Below are 27,719 nucleotides of genomic sequence, written 5' to 3'. Positions count from 1 at the left end.
TGTGTAAATCAAATGACAACTACATTATAAATTATTGATTATAATATAAAATGAAAGAAAATAAAGCACAACACAAATGTATGGTTGAAGTAACACACACACAGGTTTCTATTGAGAATCATTAGATCCTTCATTTACACAGGAATTGATCAACAAACTGCGACTGATTCATTCTCTTCAGTCCGTGTCTCAATTCCCCCGACTTTGACGTACTACTGTACACCCAACGCACTTTAAAATCATTCAAGCATATGCATATGGGGTAGTAATGAAATACATTTACTTGGTTACATTTACTTGAGTATCCTTTTTGGAAAATTTGAACTTTTAAGAGGAGATGTTTTTCCGATTCTGTTCAAAGACTTGATTAAACAGATTGATAAAACCGTCTAAATTGGTTTGCGAATCAGTTTGAATTTGATAATTGTTAGTGTTCAGATGTTCAGCAGCGGTTGTGAGCACATGTGAAGAGTTCTCTCTCTCTCTTTCTTTTAAATGTAGCTATACGTTGTTGTTGTTATTATTATACAAAGCAAAGAACACAGATATTTAGGCTAAAGATGCCAGAAATGCTCTTCTCTTCTGTATTTGTTGCAAAGATATCTAATTATGATAATAATTATTATTTAAATTAAATATCTATCTAAATTAAAAACATGCTATTGTATTGTTGTTTTATATACTGTATATAAACTACATATATTTAATTAACATGAACTAATAATGAACTGCACTTCTATAGCATTTATTAATCTTTGTTAATGTTAATTTCAACATTTACTAATACATTATTCGAATCAACAGTTGTATTTGTTAACATTAGTTCAACAATCAGCAGCTGAATTTTTATTAACAAATACAGTAACAAATGTATTGCAAATGGTTAATTCATAATAAATTAACTATGTAACTAGTAACTAGCTACTATGAAAACTTATCGTAAAGGATTACATTATGTATATGATCCAAAGTATAATAAGTATGTACTTGAGTCGTTTTTCATTGGACACTTTTTTACTCTTACTCAAGTAACTATTAAGATTATTATGTACTTGTACTTTTACTTGAGTACAGTTTAGGGATACTCTACCCACCTCAGTAAATATACACTATATTGCCAAAAGCATTGGGACACTATACTAAATTCAGGTGTTCAATCACTTCTTTTGCCATATGAGTATAAAATCAAGCACTTGGCATGCAGACGCATCTACAAACATTTGTGAAAGAATAAGGCGCTCCCAGGAGTACATTCGGGAACTTTCCTCACTACTAAATATTCCACACTCAACTGTTAGAGGGATTATAACAAAGTGGAAGCACTTGGGAACTACAGCAACTCAAAGGTAGCCCACGTAAAATCACAGAGCGGGGTCAGCAGTAGCAGCAGCAGTGTGCAGAAGTCGCCAACTTTCTGCAAAAGTCAATAGCTCCAGACCTACAAGCTTCTGTGAGCCTTCAAAATTCCCATGAACACACTCCTAAACCTTGTGGAAAGCCTTCCCAGAAGAGCTGAAGCTGTTAGAGCTGCAAAGGGTGGGCCGACTCCATAATTAAACCCTACGGATTAGAATGGGATGGCATTAAAGTTCATGTGCATGTGAAGGCAAGTGTCCCAAAACGTTTTGCTCTGGGTTGCTGTGGCCTCGAAACTCTGGAATTCCCTCCCTCTATCTCTGCGCGACTGTCGCGGTTCATGAATTCACTATCTCTCTCTTGTACGCTTTACGTATGTGTGTGTTTGTGTGTGATTGGGCGCTGCTGCTGATCGAGATCACCTGCGGCTGTGATCAGCGCTCCACCTGCATCTGATCAGTGCACCCTATTTAATGTCTCTCTGTTTGTCATGTCATTTGTCAGAGCGTTGTTGGATGTTTCCCCGTGTGTTCCTGCCTGCCCTCCTGTTCATCCCCTGTCACCTTCTGTGTTTCCTGGTGTGTGTGTGCATTGGATTCCGTCACCTCTCATCACCTTCATCGTTCACCATTGGAGGTCTGGACTGTCCTCAGCGTCCCTGTGCTGCCAAGCGTCTCACCATCCTGGACTTTCCCTGCTGCATCACGATCTCTCTTACCAGTGTCCAAATAAATACTTTTACTTGCATTTGAATCCGACTCTGTCCTAATTTACTGCAACGTCACAGCGACACTGCTACTATATCCTCATTCAAATCTCAACTAAAAACATATCTTTTCATACAGTATTTCCAACCCTCCTCTGCTAAGTGTTTTTTCTACATTGATGCTATGTATATGTATGTATATTTCTCGCACAACAACCTTGAGCCTGGGAAAGGCGCTATATAAATAAAACGTATTATTATTTATTATTATTAAAACTTTTGGCAATATAGTGTATATGTTCATCGTCTTTCTGCGTGAAGCATGTGACAATCACTGATTTATCATGCAGCACAAAGCATTATGGGTAGAATCTCTCTAAAGTCTATTCTGATTCATCAACACAGTTTCACTGATGATCCAGGGCCAACAATAAACCCAGGATAGAGCGGCTGAGTGAATGTGGTCTGGACTGTGTGGAGGAGGCTCATTGTGTCTCCAGAGACGCTGTAGAAGGACAGAGTTCCTGCACTGTGATCCACATATACTCCTATTCTATTGCTGGTGTTGGGCTTTACAGGGAGAACAGTCTCTATGTCATTGTGTAGGAGTGCATAACTGGAGGAAGAGCAGGAAAAACCCCAGGACTGATCATTAGATCCAAAACGACACTCTTTACCCCGTCCCTTCCTGCTGATGCTCTTATATGACACTGATATTAACACACCACGTCCACTCCACTCAATCTCCCAGTAACAGCGTTCACACACACTCTCGCTACACAAAACCTGAGAACGGTCATCAAATCTGTCTGGATGATCAGGATACGACTGATTTGTGTCAGTGTAAGTAATCTCTCTGCTCTTCTGAGACAGACGGAGGCTTTCATTCACTGTGTGAAGATCCAGATTGAACTGATGAGAATCTGAAAAAATACATCAGAATTAGAAATAATTTTTGCTGTTTGTTAAATTTACTTAATTTAAATTAGTTAAAACCACACAATTACTGAATATTTTGTATTAATTTTATTGTGTAAAATCCAAACATGTAAAACTGTTTACTTAATACCATTTGTTTGAATGAACTAAACTTGGCAGTGGATTTTTAGTTCCCAGTATGCTTTGTATAGATCTGGAATGCTGAAATGAAGTGTAAAAGTACAGTGCATCCGGAAAGTATTCACATCGCTTCACTTTTTCAATTCTACAAACAATACCCCGTAATGACAACGGGAAAGAAGTTTGTTTGAAATCTTTGCAAATTCATTCAAAATAAAAAACAAAAAATTCATATGTACATAAGTATTCTCAGTCTTTTCGCAATACTCTTTGTTACGTCCACCCGCTTTTCTACGGGGAGTGGGACTAACAAATAGACATACCCAGGATGGAAAAACCAAGGATGACTCAAAACATGTCTCAAGTTTATGTATTTATTAACAAATTATCATAAGGCTAAACAGAAAACATAAGCAGCACCACAACAGTGCACACGGCTCCCACCGCGCAGATGAAATACCCGCGAGGGATACCCCCTGCTCACCACACCAACTTCTAGCGGATCGGGAACACTGGTCCGACGGCTGCCTTCCCACAGACGGCACGAGGAAACATTATGATCAGCAGCACCCAGCCAATCTCGCTACAGTCCACACAGCAACTCACACAGTAGTCTTAATTCACACAGTAATTCACACAGTAATCCACACAGTCGGTCACGAGTCGCCAAGAGAAAACCAAGTGAGAGACCCAGCACACTTCACTGTCTCCGCTAAATACATCCCACTAATTGCCGCTGATCAGCTTCAGCTGCGGGATTCACTCCACGTCAGACTCAGCAAACGGGTACACACACCTACACAAGAGAGACAAAACACACCCACAACAACAACAAACACAACACCCACAGACCTCAAGGGTCGTGTAACGAATGTAGCAATTATGGACGCAGACATATAGATGAGTTAATCTTCCAAATGATTCGATCAAATTAACATCCTTTTCACAAAAGCCCAATTCAGAGACCCCAGGAAATGGACCATTGATCACGAGAGAGATGGAGGCTCGATTCTGCCCGGAGCTACTAGTTTAGTTAATAATTACTCAATTTCCTATGAACTCATGACCAAACTTACACAAAGAGGACAGAGGACCTTTTGTGTTAACACAAGACAAAGAAACAAACCAGATCTCTGTCTTTTCAATGAGCGGTAAAAGAACTCCACGTGACAGCTAAAACTCCAAGCAAGCTCACAGAAACTGTTAGCTTATGGAGTGCATCAAATAACTGATTATTGGACTTTCATTCAAATAGCCTTCGATATAGCTTGTTAGTGTGTTTACAACTGATACACATGACTATTATGCATGTACATTACTCCCAATTCATGCAATTATGTAACTATTGAATGAGTGGATGAAAAGGCACGGTGTTTGATACCAGCATGTTCGTATGGGTATAATCCAACAGATGAGCTGAATGAAATCTTTATAGAATTGATCATGTCCTTATAGTAAGAAATTAGGTCTAAATTTACTCTCTGCTTAAGAGCAGGAAACTAAATTCTAAAGATAACCCAATTTTGTGGGAGGGGTGGAGACACAGTCACCCCTGAAGCCTAATTGGCCAGAACCCATCCAGGGGATGGGCAAATGTTTGAGTTTAATCTCAGAACAGTTCTGTACAGTTCAGACCAGTTCACAGAAGCAGTGCACAGTTCAGTTTTCACGTTCGGTTCCAGTTCGGTTCGAGCTGGTTCGCGGCCTGTTCGCAGTTCAGAGATGAGCTAAGTCCTAGCAGTTTGACCAGAGTGAGTTCTGAACGGAGAGCTCCCAGGACAGACCAACATCGGAGAAAATGGGTTAACAACGATTTCATTCAGGCCATCTGTCTTTCTCTCACTTTCCTTTCTTTTACTTAAAGTTTATTTTATTTCCGTTAAGTCTCGGGTTCTGTTAAGTTTCGCCGCAAAAGCTTCTCAACGAGTTTCTAACAGCGCGCTCCAACTTCAAACAACGCCCACAAGACTTCCATCCAGCCGCCAACACGCCACGTGGTTGGATTCCCCAGACGTCGACCAGACCTTCAGCGAATCAAAGATCCGGGAAAGCCCCTGTCCAGCCAGGAGAAGGGAATCCCCCTTGTCAGACGACACACAACGCAAGTAATGCCTTTTGATTCCAAGCTGAACTCGTGCATTAGATCAAATGTAATAACCCTGCCTAAGAAACGATAGGAGGTTAAATTACTGATCAATGGTTTCTTCAGGTCATGTGTCATAAATGCATAGATTGCTTAGGATTTCACAATTTCTCTCTCTTAGAACTTATTCTTTTCCTCACCTTCTTCCTTTCTGCAACGTGTGAATGTGCGAGTGCGTGTGTTTATGTTAGATATTAGTTTGATGTGTTAGAGTAATCAATAAAGTTCCGTTTGTATTCAAAGATAACTGTTCTTGTGTTATGTGCTTATCAATTTAATGTCTTGAACTGCCGATCTAAGTTACCTGGCTGTTAAATAGTGTTTCACTATTGTTCAGATATTAATATCCGCTGCAGAGTTGATATTTACGGCCCGTTCAAATGAACGCTAGAAGAGTCATTTGCTCGGCTGTAAAATAGACTCTCAAAATTCCCTATGAATTCATTAATTCATTCATTTGAGCTAAATATACATGTTTCCCTTTAACAGAGCCCCTTTAAGTTCTTACATATCGGCGGACGAATAAGTTAAGGTGTAAACATTAATTCTGAATTATTTATAAATTATAGTGTCAATCGAGTCTTTTTTTCATTTTAATTCAGTTCCCCGTTGAGTTATTATTTTATCTGACTCATAGTCGCTACAGTCGTAACAATACCCCATAATGACAACGGGAAAGAAGTTTGTTTGAAATCTTTGCAAATTCATTCAAAATAAAAAACAAAATTCACATGTACATAAGTATTCTCAGTCTTTTCTCAATACTCTGTTGAAGCACCTTTGGCACCAATCACAGCCTCAGTCTTTTAGAGTTTGATGCGACAAGCACACCTATTGTTGGGCAGTTTCTCCCATTCTTCTTTGCAGGACCTCTCAAGCTCCATCAGGTCTGGGCTCTGGCCGGGCTACTGAGGGACTAGGGGTGTAATGATATCGTTAAACGATATATCGCGATAAAAATTTTTTGATGATATGTATCGTTGATGGAAACGATATGATTTGATATAGTTGTTTTATCCAAGACTCAACTTGCTGTAGTCGGCCTATTTATAACGTATAATTCACCCAAACACAAATTAACAAATGTACCACAAATGTAAACTCTGTCATCATGTACTCACCATCATGTTGTTTTTCATAACTTCCAAACACAAATGAAGATATTCTTTATGAAACCTGAGGGATTTCTGTCCCTCCATTTTTAAAGTCCATTCCTCTCAAACTTAAAAGATCCAAAAAATGTCATAAAAGCATCGTAAAAATAACTAATCGAATGTCTAATCCAAATACAAGTCTTCTGAAGAGACACGATGGCTTTATATGATGAACAGATTTAACATGACGCCGCGCATACTGTAGTAAACACGGACGTTCAAACGATTGCATGACGTGCGAAAACAACATGAGAGGGAGTAAATGCAGAATTCAAATTCTTGGATGAGCTAAACATTTACAGTATGAGTGGTCCTTTTGACACACTTCCTTGCGATTAGAACTGTGATTGATTACATTGATCATCTGAAGTGCACACGCTGATGGAACAGCACTCTTCAAAGTGAGAGCGCAAACATTATTTAAAGCGGCACTCCTAAAAGTCAAAGCGCAAACATCATTTAAAGCGGAACTCCTTAGTGAAAGCGCAAACATCATTTAAATCACCAGATCAAATTTAGTTTTAGTAGCATGATTATTCAAAGCATTTTAGATGGTTTATTCTTATATGTTTAGTGCATTAATAGCGGGAGAGGCGTGACATAGCGAGCACTGGGAGAGATGCTGTCTGCATTGAAAGCGTAAGTAATGTGTGAGGGGGAAAAAAAGAAAGTTTACGGAGTTTCTGTGACATTATTACATTAAACGAACATAGTTTGAATATAATGTATGAATATAATGTATAATAATGCATAGGGGGAATATTTGTGGGTCCTGATAATAATACACTAATAATAATAATAAAAATAATATTTTAATAATAATAAAAAAGTACAAAAAAATATATATATATTTTGTCTTAAAATATCGGGATACATATCGTATCGTGAGTTCAGTATTGAGATGCATATTGAATCTTTACACCCCTATTAGGGACATTCACAGAGTTGTCCCGTAACCACTCCTTTGTTATCTTGGCTGTGTGCTTAGGATCGTTGTCCTGTTGGAAGATGAAACTTTACCCCAGTCTGAGGTCCAGAGCGCTCTAGAGCATGTTTTCATTAAGGATGTCTCTGTACATTTGCTGCATTCATCTTTCCCTCGATCCTGACTAGTCTCCCAGTTCCTGCTGCTGAAACACCAAAAAATGCAATCTTTGTTTCATCATCATTTTGTTTCTCATAGTCTGAGAGTCCTTCAGGTCCTTCAGCCTTTTGGCAAACTCCAGGCAGGCTATCATGTGCCTTTTCCTGAGGAGGGGCTTCCGTCTGGCCACTCCCCCGCACAGGCCTGATTGGTGGAGAGCTGCAGAGATGGTTATTCTTCTGGAAGGTTCTCCTCTCTCCACAGAGAAACGCTGGAGCTCTGTCAGATTGACCATCGGTTTCTTGACCTCCACACTCAGTTTGGCCGGGCGGCAACTCTAGACAGAGTCCTGGTGGTTCCAAACTTCTTCCATTTATGGATGATGGAGGCCACTGTGCTCATTTGGGACCTTCAAAGCTGCAGAAATGTTTCTGTACCCTTCCCCAGATCTGCGCCTCAATACAATCCTGTCTCGGAGTCTACAGACGATTCCTTGGCCTTCATGGCCTGGTTTGTGCTCTGACATGCACTGTTAACTGTGGGATAGAGGTCTTCACGGGTCCAAAAATTCATACCCGAACCCGAAGAGACCCGTAATGTGCTTAACGGAACCGACCCGGACCCGTCTATTATTTCAAAAGCTGGACCCGGACCCGTGCAGATCTGAGAAATGCCAAAAACATAGTACCCGGAACTGACCTGGACCCGTCTATTATTTAAAAGCTGGAACCGAACCCGGTGCGAAGACACAAACCCGACTGGACCCGATTGTCACATATTCCACAATAACTGATATTAACAAGTCAATAAACAAGTTATGAAAAATACAACTTTTTGTCTTACCTAGCCGTCGTGTCCCTTCCTTGTAACGTTACTTGTGATGCATTACATCCTTGTTCAAAAGTTAAATCCATGTTATTCCTCTCTTGTTATTCCAAGCATGCTTAATTCACTCATCATTTCAGCTTTAAAAGTCCACTTTATGTCACGGTGACGGATGACAAATGCGTCTTTGCAGATTTACATTTCGCCAAGTTAACTTGCATAATAACTTTGACTGTTTGACTTTTTGAACTATAATAACGATTGCTCGTTCGGTGGCCGCTGACGTCCGCATTATTTATTTGCTATAATCTCTGTGAGCCGAGTCTGACCACCAAAACTTTAAGAAATAAGACGGTTCATTCATATTATTATTAAAGTCAATCACAGCGGAAGCTCGGGTTGCCATAGAAACATGACACGCGCTTGAGACTGCACATGCACGGTGGCTGGAGCAACCTGAAATATGAGCTTTTTTACGCAATTTGAGCATCATAGAAAACATTTGTGACTTTGTTGCTGATTTGAAATATATTATTTAAATAAGTTCAAATCAAACTTCAACAGTGCGTCACACGTAGACAGCACTTACTTTTTACGGGTACGGGTCCCGGGTTGGGTCCCGGGTCCACGGGTCTCGGGGGCTCCGTGAAGACCTCTACTGTGGGACCTTATATAGACAGGTGTGTGCCTTTCCAAATCATGTCCAATCAGCTGAACTGACCACAGGTGGACTTCAGTCAAGCTGTAGAAACATCTTAAGGATGATCAGTGGAAACAGGAGCACCTGAGCTCAATGTCATGGCAAAGGCTGGGAATACTGATGGACATGGGTGTTGTAAAGGCTCCTTTGAGAGAGGGCTTTTATTTTGACATCATATTTCATTTTCGGGCTGAGCAGTCTCGTCCGATAATCTGCCGTTGCCTGCTGAACTTTAATGGTATGTTAGCCGATTGCTGAAAGGACATTTATTCCTCTTTAATTTGTTATTTGCTGCAGCAGTTACCAAGGTGTTAGTCATTGACCTACAAGTAAGCCATTTTGCTTTATTTTGGTGTTGATATGGTATTGGTATGATCGGTATTGAGTTATTTATAGCTGTGTCACTCTGACATGTCTAAACATTTCCTCAGCTGATGTCTCTATTAGTTTAGGTTAATAATGCTGTTCCATATGTGATTATTTCTTCTCTATTAAGATGTATATCAATGCCTTTGTTTCTACAATACCTTTGTGATATGATTTGGGATATTTTGAGCTGTTTATATCAGACGAGGGATTACACCCGGATGTGCCGTGATTTCCATACATGGAGTGTGTATCATATTAGATGATTGTGTACAGCTTAATGTACAATGTAATGCCTTCATTTCTTTCTTTGGATATTTAATGGAGGTGTATTATTATATATATGCCAAGCTAAGAAGTAATTCATTATTCTTTATTGTATTTTTTGTTTCAGACTAATTTCTCTACTGCCTGTAATTGATACGTCTGCAGCTTATCCTTTATAAATACAATACATCACCTAAAACCTGCTTACCTGTCTCCTCATCCTTATATATAACTGTGCTCTGACCGGCACCGAGAGGGGTTCACTTATCAAATTACTAACCAGATCCTGTCAGTTAAACGTCTATATAACAATGGGATTGTTTTGTTTTTTATTTTTAATAAATTTGCAAAGATTTCAGACAAACTTCTTGCACGTTGTCATTATGGGGTATTGTATGTAGAACTGAGGGAGAAAATTTTTTTTATCCATTTTGGAATGAGGCTGTAACATAACAAAATGTGGAACAAGTGAAGCGCTGTGAATACTTTCCGGATGCACTGTACACTCTCAGAAAATAAAGTACATAATTGTACCTTTAGGGGTATAATGGCTTGTCACTGGGGCTATACCCTCAAGGGTACATTTTTGTACCTCTAAGTCAAGGGCTGATGTCCGGCAGAGTTTAGCTCCAACCCTACTAAGCCACCACAGTATAAAACTCATTATTCCCAGCATGCATTGCAGCATTAAGTATGTCACCATTGTTGAGATTCATATGCTGATTCTTGATATCTGTGTGCATCTAAATCCAAACTCTGCAGGACAGTGACTCTCTAGGACTGAACTTGCCCACCCCTGCTCTAAGTAGAGGAAACCGCCTAGGTTACAACTGTAACCTCGGTTCCCTGAAGAGTAGAGCCCAAGTCCAGAGAGTAAAATCTGACGAATGTGTGCGGTGAGGACCACCCTGCCGCATCACACACTTCTTGCAGAGCAACTCCTGATATAAGGGCCTTAGAGGCCGCCATACTCCTTGTAGAGTGAGAACGAACCGCCATAGGGGAAGGCTGTCCGACTGACTCATAAGCAAGCGATATAGTCTCAACCACCCACTTGCTCATTCTTTGCTTAGATGCGGAGGACCAATTAGGAGGCCCAAAGCACACAAACAGTTGCTCAGAATTACGCCACAGGGCAGCTCTGTGGACATAAGCATCTAATGCCCTAACAGGGCACAGCAAATTATTCTTCTCCTGGTCTGCATTTCGGAAAGGTGGAGAAAAAAAGCCTGAAGAACAATGGAACTGGCTACATTAGTAGGAACCTTCGGAACATGACCTGGCCTAGGATGAAGGAAGGCCTTAACCATGCCAGGTGCAAATTCCAAGCACGAGCGTGCCACCGACAGAGCTTGCAAATCTCCTATCCTCTTAAGAGATGAAATAGCGAGGAGGAACAACGTTTTTAAAGTTAGAAACTTAGCAGGAACCTCCTACAGCAGCTCAAACTGAGCCTGGGACAGGCCCCGAAGGACAGTAGCCAGATCCCAGGTCGGCACCCTAGTGCGAACTACAGGCCTCAGCGTACCATGGAGAAAACGAGATACCAATGAATCTTTACCCAAAGACATGCCACCCAAAGGAATGTGGTAAGCACTTAAGGCCGCCACATAAACCTTCAAGATGGATGTGGATAAACCTGCAGTGAACCGGTCCTGCAGGAACTCCAGCACTGTTCCAACCGGACTGGATCTGGTAACTGGATCCCACTGGCGGTCACTACACCATGAAGTGAAAACTTTCCACTTTAGGGCATAAAGTTACCTCGTGGAAGGTGCTCTGGAGTGTAGAATGGTCTCCACAACCTCAGTTGAGAGACCTGCCCCTATGAGCTGGGCCCCCTCAGAGGCCAAGCCCACAGGTTCCACAGTTCTGGATGGGGGTGAAGAATCGAGCCCCCTGCCTGTGACAGAAGGTCCCTCCTGACGGGTAACTCCAGGGGAGGCCCGTCGAGGAGAGATATTAGGTCTGAAAACCATACTCGGCCCGGCCACCGCGGGGCTATCAAAATATGGTTAACTTGGTCCCTGCGAACTATCTCCAAAACTCCTGGGAGCAGAGCGATCGGCCTCGGCCATGTCTGTATTGTCGCATCCAGCCCCAGGGGAGCTGGATGCATAAGGGAGAACCAAAGTGGACAGTGAGACGTCTCTCGAAACGCAAACAGATCCACCTGAGCCTGGCCAAACACCCTCCATATCTGCTCCATCACCTCGGGGTGGAGCCTCCATTCCTGGGCCTCAGCCCCTGTCTCGACGGGATGTCAGCTCCTATATTCTGGACCCCCCGGGATATAAGCTGCTTTCAGTGACAGTAACTTTCCCTGGGACCACAGGAGGATCTGGTGCGGCAGTTTGCCAAGCGGACGCAAGCGCAGACCCCCCTGGTGATTTATGTAGGTGACCACCGAAGTGTTGTCTGTGCGGAGTAACACATGATAGCTGCTGAGGTCTGTGAGGACATTTTTCAGAGCCCGAAAAACTGCCAACATCTCCAGGCAATTGATGTGCCACGAGAGATGGTGGTCCCCCCACAGACCTTGAGTCGAGCGACCCTCCAGGATCGTTCCCCAACCCGTGAGAGAAACATCTGTCATTAGCATTTTGCGACGACCCGAAGCCCCCTGCACGGGACCCTGGGACAGGAACCAAGGTTTCTTCCACATCACCAGGGCACGTAGGCATTGCCGCGTGACCCTGATCATGAAAAAGGGGTTGCTCCTTGGGGAAAACCCTTTGGTCCTGAGCCACCACTGCAGAGGTCTCATGTGCAGCAGTCCAAAAGGTATCACGTTGAATGCTGCTGCCATGAGACCCAACAGTCTCTGAAACTGTTTCACAGTGAGTGACTGGTCTAGCTTTATATTTTTCACAGCCGACAGGATGGACTCTAAGCGTGCCGGTGACAGGCGGGCCTGCATCGACATAGAATCCTATACCACACCTAAAAAAGTAGTCCTCTGTAGTGGATAAAGCACACTCTTCTTGACGTTCAACCGTAACCCCAACTCTTTCATGTGGGCGAGAACGACATCTCGATGCCGAACCGCCAGCTGATGCAACTGAGCTAAAATCAACCAATCATCGAATGTAGTTCATAATGTGAATACCCTGAAGGCGCAGTGGCGCCAGAGCTGCATCTACGCATTTCGTGAAAGTGCAAGGTGATAATGCTAGGCCGAATGGAAGAACCCGATATTGATATGCTTTGCCCCCGAAAGCGAACCTCCTGTAATATGGAAGGATGGAAGTGTGGAAGTATGCGTCCTTGAGATCTATCGTGACAAACCAGTCCTCGGACCTGATCTGTGGCACGATTTGTCTCAACGTTAACATTTTGAACTTTAGTTGCATGACTGTGACGTTCAGAACCCGAAGATCCAAAATGGGACGCAACCCCCCATCCTTCTTTGGAACTATGAAATACCGGCTGTAGAACCCGGTTTCTCTGTCTGAGGGAGGTACATATTCTATGGCCCCTTTCTCTAACAGAGCCATTACCAGAACCTGCTCGGGGCCCACCACTGTGGGTAGTACCCCCATAAACCTGGACAGGCGAGACCCGAACTTTATCTGATACCCTTTTTCTATGGTCTGTAGGACCCACCGAGAAATATTTGGCAGTAGCTTCCATGCTGCTAAAAATTCTAATAGTGGTACCATCCTCTCGAGAATGGCTTCTGGTTTTTATTGTGTTGTAGGTGCCCTGTAATGGCGAACCGGCAGGGAACACCTGAACTGACTGTTCTAGGACCCTCCTTGGAGGAGGCGTGCATCCCAGGACCCCTACGTTTCCGGATGGACCCTGAAATGCACACTCGCGGAAGACCATGTACTCGCTGTAACACCAGAGGTGGCAGGGTTGGCAAAACAGCCCCCTGAGGGCAACGAAGGGAGACGGGCACCGTATGATGAGGTGTTAACCACTCTACTTCGTGGGGGACTACTCTCATTGGTCTGACACCACTGGCGTCAGGACCTCTTCCCCGCAGCCTTCTTGGAGATAATAACGGTCCTCAGATCCGCTTTACCCCTTGAAGACTGCGGCAGAGCGTGCTTCCCAATCCTTCTGAGGGGGAGAACGAGAAGCGACGCTCTGTTTCTGTGTGGCACGGTGTGAGGAACTGGCTTTAGATGTTTGGGGCTGCCCCTTATGCTCAGCAGCCCCGGCGATATGTGAGTGGCGGGGGAGGAGTTTTTGAAATGCAGCCGTCTGCTTAGCTGCCTCCTGGAACCTATCGACGACTGAAGTAATGGCGTCGCCGAACAGGCCCGTAGGTGACAGGGTGCATCCATAAGGAAACTTGTATCTTTCTCCTTTATGTTACTCAAATTTAACCAGAGATGCCTCTCAGTTGCCAAGGCTGCCATAGAGCGGCCGATTGATTTAGCCATCTCCTTGGTGGCCCTGAGAGACCGGTCTGTGGTCCGACGTAATTCGCAAACTACCTGTGCCAATTCCCCCGCCCCCATTTATCTCACCTAGCAACTCAGTCTGGTATGCCTGCAGCAACGACATGATGTGTAAACATGCTGCAGGCTGACCAGCCGCTGAGTATGCTTTTCCCACTAAAGATGATGTCACTCTAACTGGTTTAGTGGGAAATGTCGGGGCTTTTAGGGCAGATGCTGTATCAGGGGAAAGATAACTAGCTAATGTATCTTCAACTTTAGGCATCTCTCCATAACCGTGCTCTTTATAGTTCATTATAGAGGAATAGTGTGATGTTTGTGGACTGTACACTCTATATGAGACCAGTTTCTCCCATGATCTCGCCACTTCAGTGTGGAGATCAGGGAAAAACGGCAAGCCCCGACGTTGAGGTTGTGACCGAGAAGGCAGAAAACGTTTGTCTAGTTTACTTTTAGAACGAACATCCTGTGTATCAGCTAGCCAATTAATATGTAATCTATCAACCGCTCTGGCCACAAACTCAACCAGCTCCTCATATGCGCGAGACTGAGGTGGCGAATCCTCAAACTCTCTCATGCTGACGCTCTCCAGCTCCTCAGAACTGGAGGGCTGCAGCAATAGAGTCCGCAGTGCGGGCTTCCAAACCCAGAGTGAGATCAATAGATCTATCAGGTAAAGGCAGAGATAAGGCTGGGCCCGTCTCTAGCCTCGCTGATAGATCCATCTGCGATCCCCATGACTGTGCCATGGGGAACGCGAGCCTGAGCGCCCTCGCAAAAGAACGCCAGGCGGGATCGGAGCATCCGCAATGGAAGCACCTCACAGTGCTTGCAGCCAGCGCCCTTGAGCGCTGACCATGCATGCTCCTCTCCCAAACATGCAACACCCGTAAGGAAACGCGGGCAAGGGTGCACACACACTCTAAACTGCTGCTTGTCCGCCATAGTGTTTTTGTTTAGCTTTTATTTTACTGAACTAGAAAAAACACTTGAAAAACCACTGAACAGACATCACACAGAGAGCTACTGAAGATTCAGAAAGCTAGCGCAGCTTTGTTTTGGGCAGGCTATATAGCTTCCTGGTTCGTGACGTCACCTGCTCTGACGTCTCGTCTCACCATTGGACTGATTTGACATGTGCTTCCTGACTTCATCATGCATTGCGTTCCCATAGCGTCATTCGATGCAACGGGAGTTCCCTTGAAAGGGAACAATGGTATAATTGTACCCTAAGGACCAATTGTGTGCCTTTAAAGGTGCAGTTATACGTTTTGTTTCCTAGAGGAACAAAATTGTACCTCCACTGTAGCTACCTTTTTTTCTGAGAGTGTATGCGTTTTTGAGGGAAAGATCCTTTAAGAGATTAGTGTCAGTTATGTTTTACATGTAAATAATTTGTGCAAAGTTAGTTTTTCTGTAGAAGAGTGTTTGTGTTCAGGCTGTGTGAGGAGACATGACAAACATCATTCAGTGAACAACTATTGTAGATGAATAAAGTTCGTAAAAAAATAAATAAAAAAGCAAACTGTGTAGCTAGCTTACTGATTAACATGTAAGTATGTTTTGCTAGCATTTTTTAACATGTTTTAAGCATGAATTAGTGTGTTTATTGCAGGATTTAGCATTTTGTTAGTTTTAACATGAATGTTGCTAGCATGATTTAACACGTCAATAGAGTGTTTTAGCATGTTGTCATCACAAATTAACATGTTGCTAACAAGTTTTAGCATGAATTAACATTTTTCTAACATGTTAACATGAAACAACAAATAGTAAATAACATTTTGCTCAAGTTAGCATTTTGCTGCTAGCATGTTTTTAACACGAATCAGCATGTTTTAAACATGAATTTGCATGTTGTTAACATGATTTAACATGTTTCTAATATTTTGTTAACATAAATTAGCATGTTTACCATAAATTATTTTTTCATGCTCAATGCTAGCAATGCATGTTTTAATAAAACAATATTTTAACATGAATTGGCATGTTGTTGACATTTTAGTATGACTTAGTATGTTTGCTAGCATATTGTTAACATGAATTAACATGTTGCTACCATGAATTATCATGTTGCACGCATGTTTTAACATATTGTTATCATGTTTTAACATGTTAGTAGCATGAATTAGCATGTTTTATTATGAATTAGCATGTTGCCAGCTTGTTGTAGAATGAGAATCCAACTCTTTAACGGTGTAAATATGTCAGAATCCCCCTTCCCCCCCCCCCCCCCCCCCCAGAAGAACATGAACACACTCAAGAGTTTTTCTGCTTGTTTTCTTGGTGACTTACATTGTAGGAAGTCGTTCCTGGTCCTGGGAACAATGTTGGTGAAAGTGACTGTGGAAATCAACAGACATGAAGAGTGTGATTATCATGCCAAGAGAAAATGATCCCTGCAGCCGTTTCTAAAACATTTCTAATATGATGAGATGATGGAGCATCATTTCTGAGAGCAGATTAATCTCCAGGGGCCGTATTCACAAAACGTCTTAAGGTCTAAAAGTAGCTCCTAACTTGGTGATTTAGGAGAAACTCTTAAAAAAATGGGCGTGTCAATGACTCCTACATTTTTGCTCTAAGAGTATTTCACAAAACATTTTAGCACTAAAACTAGCTCCTAAATCTGTGAAACGTTAGGAGTAGTCAAGATGACTGCTAAGTCACTAAGAGAAAAATCACAAACAATCCTAATGGATCTGCAACAAATTTGGGCGTATGTATTGTTTTACAAATCTAAAAATGTCTATGTGTACTCATAATCTGCCTTTTATGCGTATGCTCACTTTTAGGATGAAATATACATAAAGTTTTATACACGAGGCCCCAGGACTTTACCTCTGTCAGAGATCCTCTTAAGACCCTCTTTGCAGAAATCCTCCAGTTTATTTCTCAGCTGACGGACAGATTCTCTCACTGCATCAAAAGAGTAGAGAGAACTGAAAAGATTGCTTATGTCTGTAGATTCAGGAGGAGCTGAGAGAGACGGGAAACTCTGCAGAAAACAGAAATTAAAGCTCATCACCTCCACACTTCAGCCAATAACTTTCACTACTGTTAGATTTTTTTTTAACATTCTTTGTTAAAGTGATTAGACTGAGACCCCAAAATGTCCTCCTTTGATCTTATGACTCTTTCTACTTGCAAAAATATAATTTAACATTTAAGACCCACTGTCTGTCCTCATGATGTCACGCCCGCTCACTTTTAAAGCAAGTTGTAAATACTGTTGGTGCAGGTGCTAGTTTTTGTAAACTTGAGTTTGAGCAATGGTTGGCCAAAAAATTTAGAGTGGAATTAAAAAAACTAACCCTGGTTTTTAAATCATTAAATAATCTTGCACCAGTCTATCTTGCTGAGTTGGTGCATTCTCACAAACCACTCAGATTAGGACATTCATGACCACTCAGATCAGGAAATTCACAACCACTCAGATCAGGAAATTCAAGAATGCTATCCATTCCTAGGTCCATACTGAAACACTGTGGTGATTGAACATTTTCTATTGTTGGTCCAACACTCTGGAACAAGCTCCCTGTAGCCACCCGAACAGCACCTTCTCTTTTTGTTTTTAAATCTATGCTTGAATCCTATTTTCTTTAACAGATGTTCTTAGTCTAAAACAGAGGTCTTCAAGCCTGCTCCTGGGGACCCACTGTCCTGCAGAGTTTAGCTCAAACCCTAATTAAAGACAGGTGAAGCTAATCAAGCTCTTCAGGATCACTTGTTGAAAATACACAGACAGGTGTGCTGAAGTAGGTTGGAAATAAACTTTGTAGGACAATGGGTCCCCAGGAGCAGGGTTGAAGACCTATGGTCTAAAATATGTTATGTACTGTAGTTGTATTATATTCCTTTGTACATTTTTAAATGTTTAATTTATTTTATGTACAGCACTTTGGTCAACCCATGGTTGTTTTTAAATGTGCTTTATAAATAAATAAAGAAGGAACCATTCGAGGGAGGTGCCATTGGTGGAGCCTCGGCATTGAATGAAGGAGGAACTGAAGCAGGAACCCTGTGGAGCGAAAGGGGTGGAGGGCAGAGGCGCAGCCGGAGGTTCAGAAACCAGGGTAATCCCTAACAAAGGTGGAGCCGGAATGATAAGAGGGTCCAGTGGCATCTGAGGGATGACAAACAATGGTGAAGCCAAAGGAGTGTGGAGCCCAGAAAGCTTGAATAGCAGTTTAAATGGCCAGCAGAATGGGAGGAGCCAAGGCGCTGGATGGAAACCTGGAAGGACAATGGGGCTTTGGATTGCCTCCATGGTTTTGGGACGCAGGAGCTTGGAGACTAGACAGAACCAGCAGAGATGGAGCCAGGAGGCTGGCCGGAACCAGCAGAGGAAGGAGGGCCAGGGAACTATCCAGAACCAGAGAGTCAATGAGTGGGGCCACCGTATTAAAGGGGTCATGAATTGAGAAATCAACTTTCCCTTGAGCTTTTTTTTATATATAAAAGTCATGGTAACATAAGAATATCCTGTAAGTTTCAGGGCTGAAAACATCCTTGTTAGTCAAAGAAAAGCTTTTATTGACACCAGGTCCAGCAAACAATCGATCTCAGAAGGGTGCGCGCACTCGCATGTGCGTGCATACTGTTCACGATTATATTCATCGATTTATCATTGATAAAAAATAACATTCTAATCAATCGCGGGTGGATGAGAGATAAATCACTGAGTTTGTTTGATAAAGACATTTTGCGAGCCCTGGCAGTGGGCTGGGAGATTCATTCCGGTTGCCGTTTGCCACACAGTCACTGACAGGGGAGCAGAAGCTCATTAAATATGCAAATCTTATCCAATCCTAGCCCTGGGCGTTTACTTTCAAGTCTTCAGTGCGGCACGCCCATCAAAACTGAGAGTTTCTTGAGAGAGAGCCTCAAAACCATGGCAGAAAATTGCCTATTACTTATTCATTATGATGTTTTTGAATGTAAAAACCACGCAAACCCAATAAGTTGACCTCAGACTAGGGATGGGTCGCGATTTTCGAATATTCGATTAGTTATTTAATTATAGAATATCGAATAGTCCCCATGTTTTCGGTGCTGATGTGGTCATGACGCGTTCATGTAACCAGAGGGAGGCGCTGCCAATAACGCACTTAAAAGCTGCCAGTCAGCTCTCAGGGTGTTTTATACTGGACACGTTTGCTGCGGTCCGAGTCTGATTCTTCCCTCCACCTCCGCAACATTGGTCTGGTTTCACACTCAACTTGAACCCTGGTGCGTTTGCGTTCATCTTACGTCATCACAAACGTGCACGGGCGTGATAGAAAACAGAACGCGGGTCAATATATTGGGCTTTTTTCAACTAATTTGGTGCTATTATGTGCAGCTGAGTAAACGACACTTGGGTTTACCTTATGTGTGTCGCTTGAAGGCGGCTTTTCTGCTTGCAAACAGACTCTTTTGAGGAGACGGTGAATTGCCATTAATTTGCTTCCCTGATTGCACTCTATGCGCAAATACACTGCAGGCTCGCTCTCGCGATCGTATCTCAGGTAAATCATCAACACTATCATCACTTACGTGTATGTTATTGAACTAATGACATTGTAATCGGCTAAAACGCGTGCGCTGGTTACTTTCTTCCAGAACAAGTGTGCACCCGAGTGTTGTTTAGATTAGATTAGATTAGATTAGATTCAACTTTATTGTCATTACACAAGTACAAGTACAAGGCAACGAAATGCAGTTTAGGTCTAACCAGAAGTGCAATAGCAGCAAGTGCAGGATATACAATGGATGCGTAAGTGCAGGACATGGATATGTACTGAATATGTATCTTACTGTGTGTAATGCTGAGTCGAATCTCCTCCATTTTGTTCACTAGCGATCGTACATTGGCAAGGAAAATGCTGGGTAAAGAGAGCCGGTAAGGAGTTAGCCTTAGCTTAGCTCTTAGACCTCCACGCTTACCCCGCCTTTGTTTACGATCACAGCGCCGCCTTCTAGCACTTCCGCCCGGCCGGGCAGAGCGCATCGCCTCGGGCGTCCTAGCGATCTCAGGAAGGAGTTGAAGATTGTCCATAAAACTGTCGGAAATTCGCAAACCAATATCCAAAAGCTCACAACGGGTGTACGATGTAAAAGCACAACTGTTCTGTACGAACAGACCCGAGATGAACAAGAAAAATACCGCAAAATTGCAGAATCTGGAGAGACGCTGAGCCTCGCGATCTACTCGCGCCGCCATCTTGGCCATCTTGGTCAAACATGGTTTGCACATTAACGTGAATTGCGGCACAGCTCCGAGTGCAACCAAACTCTGGTTGTGTGTTCTCGGGATCGGTTCCTCAGTGCACACCAAGCTCTGTAGGTAAGCTTTCATATTGGCAATTTTTCATGCTAACCGTGCCCCATTCCGAACTAAAATGCCAGAGTAAAAACGCCCTGAGACAACAGAAGAATAACACATCGTCTCACGCGCACGCTGTAGACTTGTGGCATTTATCAGGTAACTTGGGGCGATGTCACATTACAGTCATATGTTTCAGCATGTTACAATAAATATATGGCTTGAGTTGATCTAACCTATTTCCTAATGAATTAAACAGTTTGTTATCATACAGATTGAGAGCGTGAATGGCCTCTCTCCCTCTCTCTCTCTGTTTATGTGTGTAGCCTTTACACGCGTGCATGCGGGGGAGGAGTTGCGATTTTCGAATAAAAATCAAATAATTCCCAGCGATCTTCGAATATATTTTTGGCTTGAAATGCCCATCCCTACCTCAGACAACAGTATATATATATATATATATATATATATATATATATATATATATATATATATATATATATATATATATATATATATATATATATATTAAAAAAAGCCAGTTCATGACACCTTTAAGGATCCTCCTCCTCTTCACCAACTGTCAAGGGGGGGACACAGCTGTAGAGTACTGAAGTTCTCACAGAATATCCCTTGAGGGCCATCCCCAGGCAGGCACACCTTTGTCTACTCTTTGAGGCTGGTGTGATATAAGACGCACAGGGAGTCATTTGGGTTGTGAACCATACGTTCTAGATGGAGATGCTCATGGGTGTGGTCCTCAAGGTAATGGTAAAGCAATTATGAAAATAAAAAATTAAAGGAGCCCCTGACCCTACTATGAACCCTTTCTTCTAGATCTCTGTTACCTGCAGGAAATGGATGTGATCCTGTGTGTGTGAAAGCTGCTCCAGCTCAGCGTCTCTCCTCCTCAGAACATTGATCTCCAGCTCCAGTTGCTTCAGTTGTTCTTCAGCTCGACTCACTGCAGTCTTTTCCTGATCTCTGATCCGCTGTGTGGCCTCAGAGCGAATTCTCTCAATGAGGCAGATGAGCTCAGTGAAATTCCTCTCACTGTCCTCCACTGCTGTCTGTGCAGAGCTCTGTTAGGACACACATCACAATCACACAGTGGCTTCAGTGAGTCCTGACCATAGACTGTAAGAATTATGGACATAGTGTCCGTGATGTCACCCATAAGATTCTGAAGAGCAGTTTTGAAGTGTAAAATAGGGCCAAGATGGCCGTTGCCTCACTCCCGGATAGCAGAAAATGGGCAAAGAGGCGGGACATGGGCAGAGCTGAGGTGTGATGACTAACATGACAGCAGACAAATGGCAATCATCCTGTCATTCAAAGTGGCCACGCCCTTAATTTTAAGAACTTCAAGGCTTTATTTAATGTAAATGAATGATTTATAAGAAAAATTCACCCCCTCACAGTCGTCATGAAGGGCAAAATTAGCCGTATAGACCAAAACCACAATTTGCCCCAGACTGTAAACATTTTAACATGAGGCTCATTTAAATTCTGCTTCCTTCTGGAGCCTGTCCCTAGTGGACAGTTCATGAACTGTAGTTTAAGTCACTTCCGTATTGGCCTCAAGAGAAAATGGGGAGGTGCCGCTTGGTCCTGACTAAGGCCGTTTCTCAATACCAAGTACGCAAACTTCTGACTTGCGTCCTTGGTAGTTCAGACTTTCAAGTTCGACTCGGGAGAACGAACTCCAGAGGACGGGAGGAATAGTCATCAATCGTCAATTGTGAAACGTCATCAGTTGCTGCCCAAGTATTGTTCCAATTCAAAGTTCACATCTAGCCAAGTACAGTTCAAATCCCCGGATGTGTCCTTGATCCACCCCTTTTATCGAGGATGCATCGAGAGGAGACTTGTGGACTTCAGACAGACTGGTATCCCAGAATGCATCACGCACCAACAAGCAAACGTCAATAGCGGATGAGAAACCCCTCGTAATTGGAAAATACTATTGTTAATGTTTCACAAAATGTAGTTTTAAGACTTTTTCAGGCGAGAATGTACTTGTTTAAAGCTCAAATCTGTGGTTTATTTATAAAGAGAGCGCCTTTTTGAAAATTTGATCAGGCGTTTTCAGAGTTGTGAGATCCAGTCGATCAGCGGCGCTCAGCGGTCACTCTCTTAACATGGCTAGTCCTTCTGACGTCTGCCGCTGGCTCTGATGTCTTCAGATATAATTCGTCTTCTAACGGGTGATCTTTGATCTCATGAATCTATAATTTGATCCCTGGCAAATCGTTTTGACTGAGGGCAAAGTGAAGTTTCATAACTTTATATGTTTGGCTATTGAACACATAAACTGACATTCAACAAAAATAGACTGGGTTGTGTTTTATTTCATATTTCATTTTATTACAGTGATAATCATATATATGCACACTTGTTTGAACCACATATTAATGTTTTTTTTTTTATGTAAACGAAAAGAGGCAGGGTTTTTAATATTTCGTTTTGTTATAAATGTAGGCTACATGCAAGATAATACATTGCCTGCACTACATTTGTGAGGCTATAATATGTTGAATTTTTTAATGAAAATGAAAAGAGGAAGAGTGGTGTTTTATCATATATTTCGTTTTATTGTAGCCTAAAATATACATACACTGAATAACACTATCAAGAACGCTGCTGTTCCATTAGCAGAGTACCGGACTATTGTCCTCCCGTCCCCGGGAGTTTGTTCTCCGGAGTTGAACGTGGCAAGCCTGAACTACCACGGACTCATAAACCCATAAACTCATAAACACTCATAAAACACCACTGCCTCTTTTCATTTTTTTTTCCGAAAAAATCTTAAACCCTTTTCGCACGGGATTAGTATTATCTGGGGACCTCTGCTGATTTGTAATAATTGCAGAGAATGTCTGTGATCTTAATCCCTTCCGAATCGGCCATGTCTGTAATTTGTAAAGTAAAAATTCCCCCGCTAATTACCTACCATATTTCGCCAAACACCATGGTCCTGTGATAATATTAGTCCCGTGCAAATCGGCATCTCTGTGATTTGGCCAGGATTAGGCGGATCGTATATAATTTTTGCAAGGTTTTTGTTTCCTGTGCACATTTCCATCTTTATCTTTCAGGAAGAATGGAGCTAGGCTGCATATAATGCGCACCGTTATGAATTCCCGTGCGGATTATACTTTCACTTTAGAATGAGCACCAATTTGGGAGTAAATTGCTTGAATGGTGTGTTTAATATTATTCTTAATGAAAAACACAAAAACAGAACAGTAAAAATGACAAACTCGCTTAAATGGGCGCTTTTACTTTTAGCTTTGAAACTGAATCTTCCGCCGTATATTGTTGTTATTATATTGCTCAGTTCAGTTTTTAATTGTAGCATGTTCTCTAACTGAACTAAATTATTTTTATTACTACAAAACAAAATTATATCGATTCGACTGTTTATAATTTCATACAGCTATATCTATAACGAAAAACATTTACAAGTCTTGACATCATAGCTATCCAGGAGATAAGTCAGTAAATTCGAGTAAAATCACAGGCTTGCTTATCCTGTGCGAATGCACCACGCAAAATTCAGATGTGGGGGAGTCATTTCTAAATCACACGAGGTCCCCAGATAATACTAATCCCGTGCAAATAGGGCTTTAAACATATTAGCCACACAAATGTCGTTCAGGCAACTCGTAGCTACATTGATAATCTTATATATTTATAACAAAACGAAGTATAAAACACAACCCTGCCTCTTTTCATTTAGATTTAAAAAAAAAAAAAAAATAGGCCTATATTAAACATTAATATGTGGTTTAGGTAAGGTGACCAGATTTCTGAAATGGAAACTGGGGACATTTCCTATTTGAGTTATCAAAATATCACTAAAATCTAATTTGTTATTATCTTTTAATTAAAAAACGGGACAATACATATTTTTTATGTTTTTGTTGACGACTCAACGCCAGCGTTATGGCCTAAATTAATACATTATTGATGAACTTTTTCTAACATTTTTCTTTAACATTCTCTTTCTAACATTTTTCAATGTACATTCATGAAATGCACTTTATGTAAAGCTGCTTTGAAACAATGTGTATAGTGAAAAGCGCTATACAAATACATTTGAATTGAATTGAATTTGTTTATTTGTTGTTGTTGTGGGCTCCCTATATTATTATTAACATTAATAATTATTATGATTTAGTTTGATTATTAGGATTTTTATGTGGATTTAATAGCTACAATTCAACGCACCCGCAAAAAACAAAACAAAAAACAAAACAAAAAAAACAATGAAAACGGATAATAGTTGCCATTGTAAATAACAAGCAGTTCAAAACAATATTATAACATGATTAACAAAAACACATTACAAAAATAAAACATAAATATGATAAATAAAACTATTTAACAAATATTTTAACATTTTATAATTGTATTTAATATTTTAATTTTCACAAGTTCATACTACTATATAAGTAATACATAAAAAAAAAAGTTTTTACTTCAAATGTTTTATTACGCTTGTGCTTAAAAATAACTCTTGCTAAATTGTTCTTGTTTTGCATTTTAGGCTTATTTTAAGCAGAAATAGTGTGTATTCTGGATGTGTTGCAAGTGACAAAACAATGCCACACCCCATTGAGGCTCTGTTATGCACATGCAAACAGTATTACTTTAATTGATAATGTCGCTCTTAATTGATAATGTCGCTCTGCTCTCAGTTACGTTAGTAGAGGCTTAGTAGAAGCTTATCATGCATGGGGTGGGGTGGGGGGTGTTGGGGGGCATTACTGATCGTTGCGTCCGTTGGTGCAAGATGCATTCTGGGATACCGGTCTGTCTGAAGTCTCCTCTCGATGCATCCTCGATAAAAGGGGCGGATCAAGGACACATCCGTGGATTTGTACTGTACTTGTCTATGGCTAGATGTGAACTTTGAATTGTAACAGTACTTGGGCAGCGACTGTTGACGTTTCACAAGTCCACGAGAACACAAGTACAAACAAGAACGCATATTGAGAAATGGCCTGAGACTTCTGAAACTTCTCTTCTTCTCCAGACTCACCTTATGAGCCTCAACAGCCTCTCTCAGCTGCTGAATATCTTTCTCTGTCTGCTGGATCCTCTGCTGGAACGACCTCTGTGTCCCCTTCAGCTGGTGCTAAAGCACAAACCATTAACAGATGTTACATCATATTACTGTCACTAAATCATCATGTGAAGAGTTTTTTTTGTAAAAAGGTTTGTGTTGATAAATGTTTACAGTGCATTTTGACCAGTTTCCACAAGTTTATTGTGGAGCACAAATACGCTCAGCAGTGAAAGTCCTCTTGCAGCTACTGTACACTTTTGCTGACGTGTGCAGTGTGAATGCTGTTATCTGTTGCCAATTTAGTCATAAGTGTCAGCATAGTTTGTTAATATCTAGTTTCATACCTGTTTCTCTGTCCTCTCTGCTGCAGCTGATACAGTGTTGTGGTTTATATGTTCATCCATACACAGCACACATATACACGTCTGATCGGTGCGGCAGAAAACCTCAAGGAGCTTGTCGTGTTTCTGGCAGATCATCTCCTGCAGTCGTCCAGTGGGATCTGTCAGATTGTGTCTCTTTCCTTTAAAGAAACTCTCATGTTGTTCAAGGTGATTCTGACAGTAAGAGTTCAGACACACCAGACAGGATTTGACGGCTTTTTGTGTTATTCCAGTACAGACGTCACACTGCACATCTCCAGCAGGAAGTTCCGTCTTCTTCATCTTCTCCACCACTTCAGCCAGCATGGTGTTTTCACTTGAAATTCGGGCTTCTGCCATTTTACTGCATGCGACACACAACAGCTCAACTGCACTTCAATATCTCTTTTCCTGAACTGAAGAGTTCCTGTGTTTTCTTCTGTTTGTGTGTAAAACAGGTGTGTCTGTAAGTCTAAAACAGGTGTGTCTGTAAGAGTTCCTCATTCCTAGTCCTGAAGAGCCTCATTCCTGCAGAGTTCAGTTTCGGCTGTCCACCTACACACCTGGATGTTATTTTAAATGCCAAAGCCTTTCTTAGTAGATTCAGGTGTGTTCAGTAAGAGCTGGAACTAAACTCTGTTCTGTCACTCCAGGAATAGATAGAGGAATCCTGCTGTAAGTCACAGATCATAAAATGTCCACTAGACACACAAACACAACAGCTCAACTGCACTTCAATATCTCTTTCCCTGATCTGAAGAGTTTCCTGGTTCTGTGTTTGACGTGTGTAAAACAGGTGTGTCTGTAAGTCTAAAACAGGTGTGTCTGTTAGAGTTCCTGTGTTTTGTTCTGTGTTTGTGTGTAAAACAGGTGTATCTGTAAGAGTTCCTCTTTCCTGGTCCTGGAGAGCCTCATTCCTGCAGAGTTCAGTTTCGGCTGTCCACCCACACACCTGGATGTTATTTTAAATGCCAAAGCCTTTCTTAGTTGATTCAGGTGTGCTCAGTAAGAGCTGGAACTAAACTATGTTGTCTCACTAGATGTCAGTCTCAGACAGTCACTCAAAGAACACAAGTCATTGAGAGTCAGGACAACACCTTCCCATATGAAAAAACCCTGAATGGTTCATATACAGCAACCATATATATTCCTTACTTAAATCAGCCAGATTTATCTTATGTGTTTCATGTAAGTCCAATATATGTCCTACACAAAATCAGACCGTTTTTGGCCACGTTCATACTAAAAAGCACACATAAAACTTGTAGGGGATTTTTAGGTCATGTATGAGTACTGTAAAAATCTTATGAGTTTTACATGTCAACAGTATGCATCATATAAGCTTGAAGAGCAAGCACACCATTTCCCTATTTAAAAATTGAAATCTGTATGAAATACATAAACAAATGTAAATAAATCCTATATGATTTTAATTTGGCTAGAATATGATTCAGTATAAGAACTTTATATGATTTGTATATGAATATCTCATATGAAACAATCCGAGCGGCAATACCGCGGCTGCAGATGCAATATGCCCCAGGAGCCTCTGAAATAACTTCAGTGAAACCGCACTCTTGCTCTCGATTTGACGGAGGCAAGTCAGCAGTGACTGCGCACGTTTGCTGGTAAGCTGCGCGCACATGGCGACCGAGTCGATATCCATACCGAGAAAAGAGATCCTCTGCACCGGGCAGAGTTTGCTCTTCTCCCAGTTGAACCGAAGGCCCAGACGGGCTAAGTGCTGGAGCACTAGGTCTCTGTGTTCGCACACCTGCTCTCGAGAGTGACTCAGTATGAGCCAGTCATCGAGGTAGTTCAGGATGCGAACCTCGCGCTGCCTGAGTGGCGCAAGGGCTGCCTCGACAATCTTCATGAAGACACGAGGGGACAGAGCTAGCCCA

The 27,719-nt window shown here is 41.8% G+C and overlaps 1 protein-coding gene across 1 annotated transcript; it reads right to left on the bottom strand.

Moving 5' to 3' along the window:
- Positions 1 to 1,004: 1,004 nt before the first annotated feature.
- On the bottom strand, positions 1,005 to 26,233 carry LOC307126922 (tripartite motif-containing protein 16-like). The gene is made up of 6 exons (XM_079817794.1): positions 25,798 to 26,233; positions 25,427 to 25,522; positions 21,228 to 21,461; positions 16,914 to 17,070; positions 16,368 to 16,415; positions 1,005 to 2,985 (listed from the first exon to the last, which is right to left on the bottom strand). The coding sequence occupies exons 1-6, from the start codon at positions 26,173 to 26,175 to the stop codon at positions 2,459 to 2,461; spliced, it is 1,440 nt and encodes a 479-aa protein (XP_079673920.1). The 5' UTR covers positions 26,176 to 26,233; the 3' UTR covers positions 1,005 to 2,458.
- Between the last annotated feature and the right edge of the window lie 1,486 nt (positions 26,234 to 27,719).

This window comes from Gobio gobio (genome assembly GCF_949357685.1).
Source record: "Gobio gobio genome assembly, chromosome: 5".
NCBI classification, from domain to species: Eukaryota; Metazoa; Chordata; class Actinopteri; order Cypriniformes; family Gobionidae; genus Gobio; species Gobio gobio.
This window is presented reverse-complemented; position numbering and strand designations above follow the sequence as displayed.